Source organism: Indicator indicator, chromosome 28, assembly GCF_027791375.1.
Source record: "Indicator indicator isolate 239-I01 chromosome 28, UM_Iind_1.1, whole genome shotgun sequence".
Taxonomy (NCBI): Eukaryota; Metazoa; Chordata; class Aves; order Piciformes; family Indicatoridae; genus Indicator; species Indicator indicator.
Window position 1 is genome coordinate 6,149,314 of NC_072037.1, and position 12,922 is coordinate 6,162,235.

General features: G+C 39.4%; 1 protein-coding gene across 1 annotated transcript in view; it reads right to left on the minus strand.

Moving 5' to 3' along the window:
- CDK5RAP2 (CDK5 regulatory subunit associated protein 2) overlaps nucleotides 1-12,922 on the minus strand; it is an 83,406-nt gene that overhangs the window by 24,396 nt on the left and 46,088 nt on the right. Inside the window, exons 22-26 of the mRNA XM_054393329.1 lie at nucleotides 11,027-11,477; nucleotides 7,590-7,857; nucleotides 6,093-6,209; nucleotides 2,876-3,476; nucleotides 711-943 (exon numbers count right to left, since the gene is read on the minus strand). Of these exons, the coding sequence (XP_054249304.1) occupies nucleotides 711-943; nucleotides 2,876-3,476; nucleotides 6,093-6,209; nucleotides 7,590-7,857; nucleotides 11,027-11,477 (1,670 nt within the window). The remainder of the gene's footprint in view (nucleotides 1-710; nucleotides 944-2,875; nucleotides 3,477-6,092; nucleotides 6,210-7,589; nucleotides 7,858-11,026; nucleotides 11,478-12,922) is intronic.

The window sequence follows — 12,922 nt, forward strand, 5'->3', positions numbered from 1 at the left end:
AGCCTACTTGTAACTAAACTTTTAGTAAACTATAACCACTGTATTTTGACAGTTCAAATATGCAGGTGCCAAGATAAACAACAGCAGACAACTACAAAAATAAAATCCAGTCTTGTTGGAGTACTAAAATTTTACTTTCCAAGACATCATCCTCCCTATAAATGATTTAAAAGCAATGAAGAGGAATCACAGAATCATCAAAAGATCAAGTACACCCTGCCACCCCAGCCAGAGAAGGGTTACCTAGAGTAGGTCACACCAGAACACATCCAGGCAGATTTAGAATGTCTCCAGAGAGAGACTCCACCACCTCTCTGAGAAGCCTGTTCCAGGGCTCTGTCACCCTCACAATGAAGAATTTTTCCCTTATGCTCACATGAAACCTCCTATGCTCCAGTCTGCACTCACTGCCCCTTGTCCTGTCATTGGGCATCACTGGCATCACTGAGCAGAGTCTGACTCCATCCTCCCCACACTGCCCTTTGCATCTTTGTAAACATGAATGAGGCCAACCCTCAGGCTCCTCCAAGCTGAAGAGACCCAGCTCCCTCCTCAGCAAGGGCACATTCCACTTCCTTAATTTTCTTTGCAGCTTTGTACTGGACTCTTTCAAGCAGTTCCCCATCCTTCCTTTTCACTAAGAAGAAAAACCACCTTCTTTTGAGAACATAATAGCTCTCAGACAATAAGCACAAAATACTGCCACTTACCATACAGGAATTTCCTTTCTAGCTTCTCAAACAGCAGCACACTTTGATTCAGTTGTTCACGGAAGCCTTCAGCAACATAATAATCTACATCACTGGCTTGAAGCAGTTCCTCAAAAGCTTTAATAAGGCTCGTCAAATGTTGATGGTAAGTGACACAACCACTGCAGATCTCTTTAATTTGTTGGCATTGAAGGGAGAGTTCTCGAGCTTGTGAATGAACTAATGAATCATATCTGAGAAAATGAAATTATCTTTACAGTAATTTTCTGACCATAAATAACATTTAAATATAAATAAAAAGTGAATTAAACTTATACTCCCAAGATATAATTTTAATGTGGCTCAATTTGCTTTCAAAATGCTTTTACAGCTACAATGAGAGATTGTCTCTAACTGTTGAGTTTTGTATTTATGGGCATAGCTTGTGGGTTATTACCCTTCACTTAACTACTTCATTTATGAGGGCAGAAACCAAGGTGATGACTTCTTTGTCTACTTGGAAATAACCCAGATGGGGTGCAAAGGTGCTGAATTAAAGTTAACAGTGAACACGTGAAAAGACTTTTTAAGAATGGACCTATTTATCCTGACTGGTTTGGATCCTTTTGTTTAGTTTTTAATTCACTCTGTTAGAAGAGACAGAGCTGTCCCTTCTTCAGAAACTTTACCTATTGCCTGCCAGGAATACAATACTGGACTTTCTGGAGCTGATGGTTTCATCCACTCTGAAAATTCTGCATGTCTTTTCATGCTTATTGCTAGAGATATGACCATGACAACCACTGTAGTGTCCAAACTCTCATACTCCACAAGCCAGGAGATGAAATTCAGCTCAGATTAATTTAATTTATTCTGCACTTAAAAATATAGACATCCCCTTTCTACTGCCCCTGTCTGCATCACAGATAAGACAGAATATTCACAGAATCATACACTGGTGGAGAGAACAAGGGAGAAGATCTGAAAAGATGCAGGGAATCAAACAAAATGTGGGGCATAAACAAAATCTATGATGGTGCAGGTTGTTACACGATTTTTATTGTTATTTGTATAGGAAGAGATGGATAACTCATTTTTGGCTCTGTCACTTGTGACTCATGCAGTTGTCCTAGACACAGACCATAAAAACTTTACAGTGATCCATACTGCCTCATTCTTTAATTTACAGTTAGATCTTCCTTTGTAAAATGGATGAGGTCTGTTTTCAAGGTATGTAAATTTATATGTACTGTGTAGCACAGTTGTATTTTATGACAACAATACTAAAAGATATACAATAGTCCATAGTGGTGGTTGCTCAGGATCTCCAAACATTTCTACTTAGTATTCCAAAGACAGCCAAAAGCCTGAATGCCTTTCTTCTTGTACTTCCTGCCACTCTATAGGCCCTGAGGACAGCAAAAGTATTAAAGGTGAGAAAATATTTGGGGCAGGAGGTTGAAGGTTTGGTCTTATGGGACTCTATGTCTGTACTTTGTGTATCTGCTAGCCAAAATGCTGCACCCAGTCTTATCATGCAAGACACAAGACTGATGCTTTCCAGCTTCCCATAAATGATTTTCCAGCTTATGAGCTGAAGCTGTAAAACGTTGTTCATTAATTTCTATACATAACTACTTCCACAGCCTCCAAAGGCAGGCATTACAGCACTCTGCTGCAAAATAAATTACAACTCCAGCATAAACTTCCTATTCTACGCATAAATGCCGGTCACACAAACAGAAAGGCTAACATGAATCTGCCAGCCAACTGCCCACAAACAGTTCTTAAATGGGATGTTTCATCTTCTTACACTTGTCACCTGATAACCCTGAGTGATGCAAGACTGTAATACTGTGATTAGCCTGGCAGAGAAACATGAGGAGATCTGACTGTGCTCAAGAGAACACAGCTTGCAGCAAAGAGCTGTGGAACTGAAGCGTGGGCAGAGACTGGTGTCTGGCACAGAATCATGATGTAGGCCTATCAGGAGCAGCTCTGGTGTAAAAAAAAAAAATACTGGTTTGTCCTTTGTCTTTTAACTACACATTTCAGTTGCTTTTATGTTTATGTGAGTGAAATGTAGCCTTTATCATAACACAGTCCTGGGTGAATAAAGTCATCTTCCTATCACCCTCCTATGTCATTTGGTAAAAGAAACCTGCAACAGCAATAGTTTTACTCACTTGGATGGTGATGTTTCTCTCAGTTTGTTGTGAAGATGATGCACTTCATCAGGATGTGTATTTGCAATTTGGTCTTTTTCAAGCTCTGCCTCATTTGCTGTGAGTAGTTCCTTACGGTTTTGTGCCGTCCATGGATCAGGTGCTTTGGAAGACTCCGAATTCCCATTTTCAGCGTGGACCATATAATCCATCAGCTGATGGACACTAGAAGATGTTTTGAATTCTTGCATAGCTGTATCTTTCACTTGTCTAACACATCCTTCCACAGGCAAGGCTGTGTCACTCAAAACTATATCGTAGATACCATTTGATAACAGCTGGTCAGAGGTCTGTAAACGAAACACGAACATTTTGTACTTTTCAAGCTCAGACTTCATATCCTTAATTCTTTGTTTCAATTCTTCTACATCATCAATGACTCCACAGTCATCAAGTGCATCTGTACTTGTTACACTCAATTTGGGAGAACACAGGCACTTGGAACCTGCATATGCAGTGGCTGAGTCAATGTCCTCATGTTCCATGAAACAGAACTCTTCATTTATCTCTTTTAATGAAGGCTGGGTATTCACGTTGCTAATGGTACCATGATTTTGCATTTCTGAAAAACAGGAGGCTTGCATGTGAATATTAATATTTCTTTATCTGACATTCTGTTCTTAACAGCATCAGAATGAATTCATTTACTTCTATAATAAGAGAATAAAAACACAGAAGAATTACAAACCGTACAGTATTAATTTTGGACTTCTGACTTCTTTCTACGATTTTCTCACTAATTCAACTTGCACAAGTATTTCAAACCCCTCAGCACCCTTCAAATAAACAATACTCAAAATAGATCTGCTTTCTTTTCCCAAATGACCGAACGTTACTTTTGTTATACACACTCCCAAATCAGACACTGTGAATCCAAGACCCTTCCAGCCACAAAGCTGATAGTCCCAAACAGGATTTAAAACCAGACTCTACAGCTTTAAATTACTCTTCCTAAAACTTCTAATAGTCTTTTTCTCCTCGCTTCAAAAACCTGTATGAAACCAACTGGAGCATGAAGTCAGAGGAATGTAAAAAACCACTATCAACAAATACTGCATCCTTATGATGGGGACACCAGAACTGAAGGACACTGAGCTGCTGGAGTGAGTCCAGAGGAGGGCCACAAAGATGATCCAAGGGCTGCAACACCTCTCCTATGACAACAGGCTGAGAGAGCTTCAGCCTAGTAAAGACGAGACTCCTGGGGAGACCTTAGAGTTGCACTCCAGTATCTGAAGGGATCCTACAGAAAGGCTGGAGAAGGACTTTTCATAAGGGTTTCTAGCAATAGGACAAGAGGGAATGGTTTTAAGCTGGAAAGCAGGTTTAGACTGAATCTTTGGCAGAAGTTCTTTAGTAGGAGGGTGGTGAGACTCTGGAACAGGTTGCCCATGAAGATTGTGGATGCCTCCCCCTGGGGGTGTTCAAGGTCAGGTTGGATGAGGCCCTAAGCAGCCAAGTCTAGTTGAGATGGGTTCCTGCCCATGGCAGGGAGGTTGGAGTAGATGATCTCTAAGGTCCCTTTCCACGCAAGCCATTCTATGATTCTGGAAAAAGGAGCTTTAATAACTGCTTTTAAAATGTGTCCTAAAAAAAAATCCATTAAAATGCTCAGTGTTAAAGGTTTTAGTGGCACTCATTTGGCATTCACATCACATCCTTCAGCTGACTGCCATTCATAAGTAATGCAATCACCCCAGATACAGGCCAATAAAAGCTAGATATTCCTACATATATTCAATCTTTATAGTTGTGTGGATGTCGAGGGCTGTATGGGTAAGTATCTAGGAAAATGGTTATTTTCTAGTTACCAGTAAATTACATTTTCCCCTTCTATTAGTTCTGCAAAAGATCACTATGAATTAGAACCTCCCTTCAGGGAGTCATTCATTGATCTTGCAGAGGTCTTAATACTTTCAAATTGGTTTCCACGGAGAGTTTGAATGCCCAGGTTCCAACTCCAAATCAGCACAAAATCTCAGGGGAAACAGCTATATATGAAGACCCAAATCAAGCCCAAGCACAAAAGAATAAACATAAATACAACTTAAAGCCAGGGGGAGAAAAAATAATGAAGCTGTGATACTAGGATACCAACATATTGGAAATGAAGAGTAGATGATGTTCTCTGCAGGACACAGATTGCAGCGAGCCATTCTGTGTGTCATTGGAGAAGTGACAATCACTAGACAGAAACACTTCCAAGAAAATGCCCAGTATGAATTCAGTACACAGTGAATAAGGGAAAGCAACACTTAAGTTCATTAGCTTCCCTTCCTTCTCTACCAGTTGGTTGCTGCAGTAGCACAGATGTCAAAGGCGGCTGCTTACTGAGAAGGGAAATATCCCAGATACTAGATGAACTCTTAAACTCTGCAACCCTGACTTCATGCAAACATTTCAAATAATTAAATGGAAATAAAAAGAGAGATTAGTGAAGAAATATTCCTGATTAGAATACTGGTTACAGCTTTTAATGAAACACTGCCCTTTAATTAAAGAACTAATAAGCTCTCTGTGTATGTGTGGTCACACACACACACAAAAGGCATGATCACACAGAGCTTTGACCAGCTTTAGTGAAACTACTTAAACAAAATTCATGATGTGGGAAAGGGTTACAAAATTGGCCAGATCCTCTGTACACTGCATGTTAACCAGGGTGGTCAAGTCCTCCCAAAGAGACTTAACAGATGATGCAGAAACATACAACACACAGCATAAAGCCTATTTACACTTTCATTAAACTATTCCATTAGGTTTCAACCTAGCTGAATACCTTCGAATAATTCAGATAAGCAAAATTCTATCATTCAATTGCTTCATTCCAATGGCTCGTAACTAGATGAGATGCAGAAGCAATAAGTAACAAACATTTAATTCAGGGAAGACTTCAGAAGTGAGGACATTAGCAACAGAGATCAGACTCAGGCACACAACTCGTTATTTTTACTGGAAACAAGACTCAAATTCCTGTGGCCCTTCTAAACACATAAAAGACCAGCTTGGATTCTTAGAGCAATTAATCCATACTAGCTAAGAAAACAAGGTTTTAAACCCACAAATACTGGCAAGGGAAACAATTACCTGTGGTAATTTACAATTTTGCACACCTCAGAAGAAAGCAGAGTAATAAAATCTATCTTTTTTAAAGCACTGTACCGTGTAAATGCTCTACCTTGATACTTTGGCTGATTTTTGTCCATTGCATAGTCAGTCTTGCTCTCTGTACCTGGATAAACATCTTGCAACTCCACCTGGACCTCACTATCATCCAGTCTGAGTAATGAGTCAGCTGAAAAGTAGTGGGGGAAGAAAAAACAGAAGTCAGTAAGTGACTGCAAAAACATTCAGTTTTTCACCACAAACAAAAATCCACCCCACAAATCTAAACTCTGTTCTCGGCCAGCTTTGAACAGGAAAACCATCCAAGGAAGCACAGCTAATGAACATCTGACATCAACATTAGAAGCCACAGGGAAGAGTGCACAGATCTGTAAAAACACTTGAACACGTTGTAAGGATAACTACCTAGAATGTGAACTGCAAAGGCTTCCCAAGAACAAATGAAGATAAACATTTGCAAGTCCTCTTTGTAATGTAACAATTAATGTTTGGTGCATTTTCAAATGTTTTATGTTAAGCCTAGAGAAAAGGCTAAAAAGTTTCTCCAGTATGAGCATTGATCAAAAACTAATCTTCTACAATCTCCCACTGGATCAGGTCTCAGAATGACTAAGTGAGCAGTACAGGTGTTAACAGGGGAAAGAAATCAGTGTGGAAAGGAAATCACAGGACTGCAGTCCTAACAGGTTCTGATTTATTTCAGAATTCAGTTCAATAGTACTGCCCTTCTCAGAATTCTCCACAGATTCTGCACCTACCAAAATTAAGTACTGTAGTCCTATCTGCATAATTATTTACAGTGAAGTTTTTCCATAGAAAAACTTCACTGTCTGTCACATTAACAACCGAATCTCTGCAACCCCTGCGTTCAACAGTGGCTCACTTGCTACCTGATTTAATCTTACTCCTTGTATTTACACCTCCTCTCCATCCATCCTTTACATCTCTACCCACTGTTTAATCTAACTGCTAAGACCATTTATTCACATTTTTACTACTCCAAATGCTTATATAATACCCATTGTTCTCTGCCTTAGAATTTATCATAGTTTGCTGATCCAGATACTCTGTCAACTCCTGAGTAAAAATTAACCCAGGCACACTGGAAACAGACACAGATGACTTGACTGATCAGTGGAATATTGGAAAGACTTATTTATGCAGCATAGACCTACAGTATTTTTACACTCCTGCCTCCATCACAGACAGTTTTCGTAACACTTGGCATCCTATAAAGGAAATTTTTCATTTACCTAAACATTGCCCTGTATATGCACATGTGTGGGCAACCCCAGAAAGCTGTCATTTATTCCCCATTTTATTTAATGTATACACAAGCATTTCCTGTTCCATATAAAGCTGTTTTACAGTCTAGGCAAAGATAAAAGGGAAAACAAAAAAGGTGTTTTTCAAGATCCATAAATATTGGCCTTCCCAAGTAAGCAGCACTGTAGATATGTAAAAATAATCTGTTTCTACTCTCTGCTACAAGAAAAGAAGTCGCTCCTTCCAGCAGCATTACAAGTCATTATGTCTGCTCTTTATTCACCTCTCACTGATGTGCTTTCCTTTGCAGGCTCTTCTTGAAGGTTTTCAGTTCCAGACTCGTTCAATAACAACTCTCCATTTGTTTGTGGCTGAAATTGTTTGTTTTCCACTTCTGATGCTTTCAGAGCTTCACAAGGTGCCCTGGTACGATGCTGTAGTTTTGAAGCGGATTTCTGCATCCTGGAGTTCGAAGGTCTCTTTCCTAATGGTCTGGATGGTTTTAAGGGAACAGGAAGACGGGATTTCTTGGGCAGGTGAGCAGAATCAGTCTGGAAAAGGCAGGAAATAAAATGGGGAGTTAGGAGGTCTCGCACAACAGTCAAGCAAAGGGAAGTATAAACAAACACTCCAAGGAAAAACAAAAAGATCAGTCTGCTGCCACATTAGTTTTGAAGATCACAACATGAAAAACAAATATTCAGAGAAAGAACCAACCCAAAACTATCTCACTGGTTCGATTTTCTCTATGTAACTGCTGCTAATGCACCGCAGCCACACAGTGAACAGCTTCCAGTTCATGAAGCAAGACAGCAAATTCACCATTAGTTAACTCAATGTGGGTATGTCCTGGGAAAAGTGTTTCTCACTCAAAATGACCTAACTGTTACTTCCCACTCTATCAAAAATTTTTGACACCCCAGTAACTGTTTCCCTTAAGATCTTTGTTGTTGTTGTTAAAACTGAGGATTCCCCTTATTTTTCACAAATTCCTGAGCACGTTTTGCTTTCTTCCTTTTGTCTCCACTCAACAGGCCCTACTTTGTGCCAGCCCACTTTGACATCTTTGAGAAAAGTCAACCAAGCTTTGCATCAGCCCCAGAGGAAATTTATTCTGCCACAGAGAAACTCTTTATGAGCAAGAACAGCTTCTTCACCCATATACTCTTACAAATTGCTTCCACTGGATTCCCATTTCCTGCTGTAGCAGACATTCCATCAATGGAGTTGAGGGGAGAAGTTAAATTTCTGAAGTAACCACATTTTTACCCTCTCACCTTTTGAGAATTGCATAAAATCTGCCTTTGTTTAAACCACAGAGCATAAAACCATGCTATCTCCAAAAAGATAAGAACATGCTATATGTTGCTGAGAGTTATGGACCTGTGTGTAATAATAATAAACAACAATAATGGCATGTTCAGATAGACTTGGTTTACTTTTTTTTGCTGTTCATTTGCTGCACCAATGTCATAAGGCCTGTAATTTCTTTTCCCACCCAATGTATTCCGAGTACCTCTCCACACTCATTTCTTAGCAATTATAGTCCTTACACCACTTAAAATCATAAAAAGCAAGTTCTATTTTCCTAATGACATACTCAGTTCCTTTTTGTACACACAGGAACACAACATCATTTGGAGGCTGCAAAATAAATCCAAGCAGGATGAACTTCCTGCTAGTTTAACTGAACTGTGCTAATACTGTCGAGCAGTGTCCAAGTGGCTCAGGGCTGTTGCACCAGCAGATAGGTCACCCAGATTACCCAAAGGCCACTCCAGCTGGCTATGTGAAATGATTTATAAAAGCCATTCAGAAGCAGAAGATACACTGCATTAGTCCAAACAAGAAAGCTTTTAAAGCAAATGACTCAGGGATTGCATTGAGCTTGCAACTGATTAAACAAGAGAAGAATCTGGAAAATGAAGAATCAAAACATATACTGAAACTCAATGAAAACAAGGAGTGGAGAAAAGAGAACTTTAAGTGTTCCCTGTGAAGGGCAGAAAGGCCTTTACTTGCCTTCAGAGAGATTGTTCTTCATTCCTGAGAAGTAAGACCAGCAACTCAAAGACATCGATATTGTTCATAAGCGAGCCATCACAAGCAGATCTTCATTAATAGGTCCTCAACCTCCTGCCCTTAATCCTACCCAACTTTAATCTGCCTGATTTCCATCTGCCCTCATCTCTTCACGTGTTCAATGAGTCAGCTGCCCTGGATAGCACTCCAACACAAAAAACACCTCCTTCCTTTCTGTCTCAGACCAGGCAAGGCAGCCCAAAGATGCAGGATCAGCTCCTGCAGCAGCCAATCTACCAAACATGACTACCAATTCCCTAACAGACCAAGAACATCCACAATAGCCCAAGAATATTTCAATTATCATCCTTTTTCTTCTCTTGAATTTATTTTTAATGTAGAAAATCTACTGCCAATAGAGAAAGCTTAAGAGACAAAGTAGGTACCTGAAGATATTCTGCTGGATTTTGATTAGATGCAAATTATTTGATTAAATAAGACAGTTTTTATGAGTTGCTTAGCTTCTCATTTTTCAGAGGTATCATTACCTATTACTGGCATAAATTTTCTAGGGTGTCTGCCAGGAATCATGCATGCCAAAATCTTTTCCTTAAAATCCCAAATCGTAGCGAGATGCTTATGCCTGTACAGAACAAAGTCTTATCAACATCTCTTGCTTCACAAGTACCTTCCTTCAGATAAATGAATCCAACCAGAACAAGCCAGAATAAAAATGTTCCCACTTGCTAGCTCACAGAAATCTCTTGATCACTGAAGTCACAGAAACCATTCTTTGCAGGAGGTCCTACAACATTCTCTATTAGCAATGCACAAAATGAAAAGCAACACTCTCCTTTGCCTGCCCTGCAAGAGCCAAGATGACTTCAAGGAGTTGAACTTCACTTCTCTAGCTGCTACTGAAACAACACAGAAACTCCTTAGCAGACACTGTTTTCCCAAATCTTTGTTTGGGATCACAGACTGCCTGCATGCAAAAGGCTTGAAAACTTATCTGCCACAAGCCAATTATGTCTGTACTCACAAACCAGACTCTGTGCACGTAGGTTCCACGTAAGTATGAAGAACTGCCCCCATGGTTTTATGGAGTATGACTGATCATACTTCTCTAAATCAAGATATAATGGTAAGATGTTAGTAAAAGCATAGCAAGAAGATCCTACTTCTCTAAAAGCAAGGTGTCCCTGCTCAGCCAGGGGGGCTGAAGAAAACAACCTTTGAGGGTCTCTTCCAACCCAATGCTATCCATGAATCTACCATTAACCCTCCACCAGCATACTCTCAGACAATACAGATCTTCCATGCTGTAGACCTCAGTTGCCTTTTAGACATACTAAGCACAGTACAGAATGCTCTTCACTTCATGAACATCTATGCAGAGCTACAGGGCAGTAGAGAATCAGGCCGTTATGCTACAAACTCTCCAAAAGCTTTAATATTTACTAGTGTCTGGTCCCACTGAGGATTTAAAAATCAATTAAATAATGTTCTAAAGCACACTGAAATATGTGATGAAAAGCTCTGAACATTAAGAACAATTACCTAAAATAAGGTTAGGCTTGCATCTCTTCGCCTAATTTAAAAAAATTACACAAAAGCTAGATTTAATATTAGAAATTATTTTTTTCTTTTATACATCTATTCCCTAAGTACCAAAAACAGAATCTTAAGTAAACTTACTTCATTTGTTCTCCTTTCATGCTGTTCACCCTTTGTACACACATTTTCTTCTTGATGTTCTTTTTCTGCATTTAATCTTGCATATTTTGGCTTTTCTTCTGAGGCTCCTGTTTTGCCTTCATGTTTGAGTCTCATGACATTACCCCCTAAAGTTATTGTTTGTGTAGCTGCATCTTTCAATTCCATTTTCAACAACTCAATATCCTTATTAATCTGTGGCATTGCATCTGGATAAAGCTTCTCTTTCCCATCAAAAGTTGATTTCAGTTCTACTTGCTGCTTTAAGAATTTATTGACCTGCTTGAAATGTTTGAGTTCAGCTCTTAGTTGAATAATCATTTGCCTAAGATCTTTTTCATCCTTTTTCTCTGTATCTTCACTTGAACATTCTTCCTCAGTTGTGTTCAGATGATCTAAGAGTTCATTTACAATTTTCATTTGTTCTTGTCTGCTACACTCAGAAAAGAGGAGAGAAAAGGCATGAATTGTGATTTTTATTTAAGCAAACAAGAATACCTTCTAAGAAACTCCTTTGCAGTGCCCTGACATTTGAAATTCCCAGGAGATTGCTTTATGCACTAATGAATTACTAAGAGAATTTTGAAACCTTTTCACAGTATGAGTTAAATCATAAATTACCTCATCAGTGCTTCTCCCCCTTTTAGGGCCATATAAGCTCTCCAGCCCCTCTCCCCATTGGTGAGCAAACACCAAACCCCTGATAACTCAATCCATAGCTTATGTAAACAAGCAATGTAAGAAATACAAATGGATTTCCATAAGAGTTGATTCTGATTTAACTACCTTAAAAACAAAATCCTACCCAAACCATAGGAGACTCCAGAAGTTGAGTTTTTCTGAAAATCTTAATGTATTTCTAATGTAACAAGGAAGACAGGAAAGGAGAAAGCAGCCAAAAGCCTGCAAAAACAGCTCACCACAGACCACCAAACTGCCCCACAGATAACCAGTGGCCCATGAAAGCAATGTTTCAAGAGAAAGTGAAGCCAAATAAGAGATACTTCACACAGAAGCCAGCCCTCAAATTCTACAAATGATTTCACATGTCAGAGCCATTTGTGCCACTAAACATGTAAACCAGCATTTGAAACAACTGCATCTGCATAGCTAGCATTTGAAATGGGAGAAGCTTAACTAGGCTTTTTATGGTTTCCTCTGGCATCTAATGTCATTAGAGAGAATTCAGTTATGCAAAGTACAGGCTCATCACCAGTCAATCTGGTCATTTATACTTGAACACAGAAAAGATTACACACTAGAGTGGTAAAGATGATGGTGCTGGAAACATTCATTAGCAGACTTTTAAGTAAAGTTAACAACTAAAACAATGTTATATATTCATCCTCTAAGAGAGTAGTATCTCCTCATTTACCACTAACTAGTGCTTTGACAACTAGGACCATTTGTGCCTGTTGGAGGCTTTTAAATAGTAATATAAAAATATAGAATTGCTTGAGTCAAGTGAAGTGCAGGGTGTGCTGCATACAGAAAACAGGATTTGACTTGTGCAACTCCACACCATATTCTGCTACCAGCATTGCTGAGCACAATGCATGTGGAAGTTCATTCCCATTGCTCTCCAGAAACCACTATGGCTAGTGAAGGGACAGCACTGACAGGCACTGAAAAAAGTGACATCATCCTGTACATAGTCATTAGCATGCAGTGACCTAGGAAATGAGAATGATCTCCACCAAAGCCCCAGCTCAGTTTTCAACCAGAGGTAAGTAGTGAAAGCATGAAACTGGGGGAAACAAAACTCGTCAAGGTGTGGTTTTTCTCTACATCCTTTTCTTGGTATCTGTCCAGTTCCTCTAGAAATGAGCCTTTCAGCTGGGAACTGATCAAAACACAGTGGAACACACATAACACTGG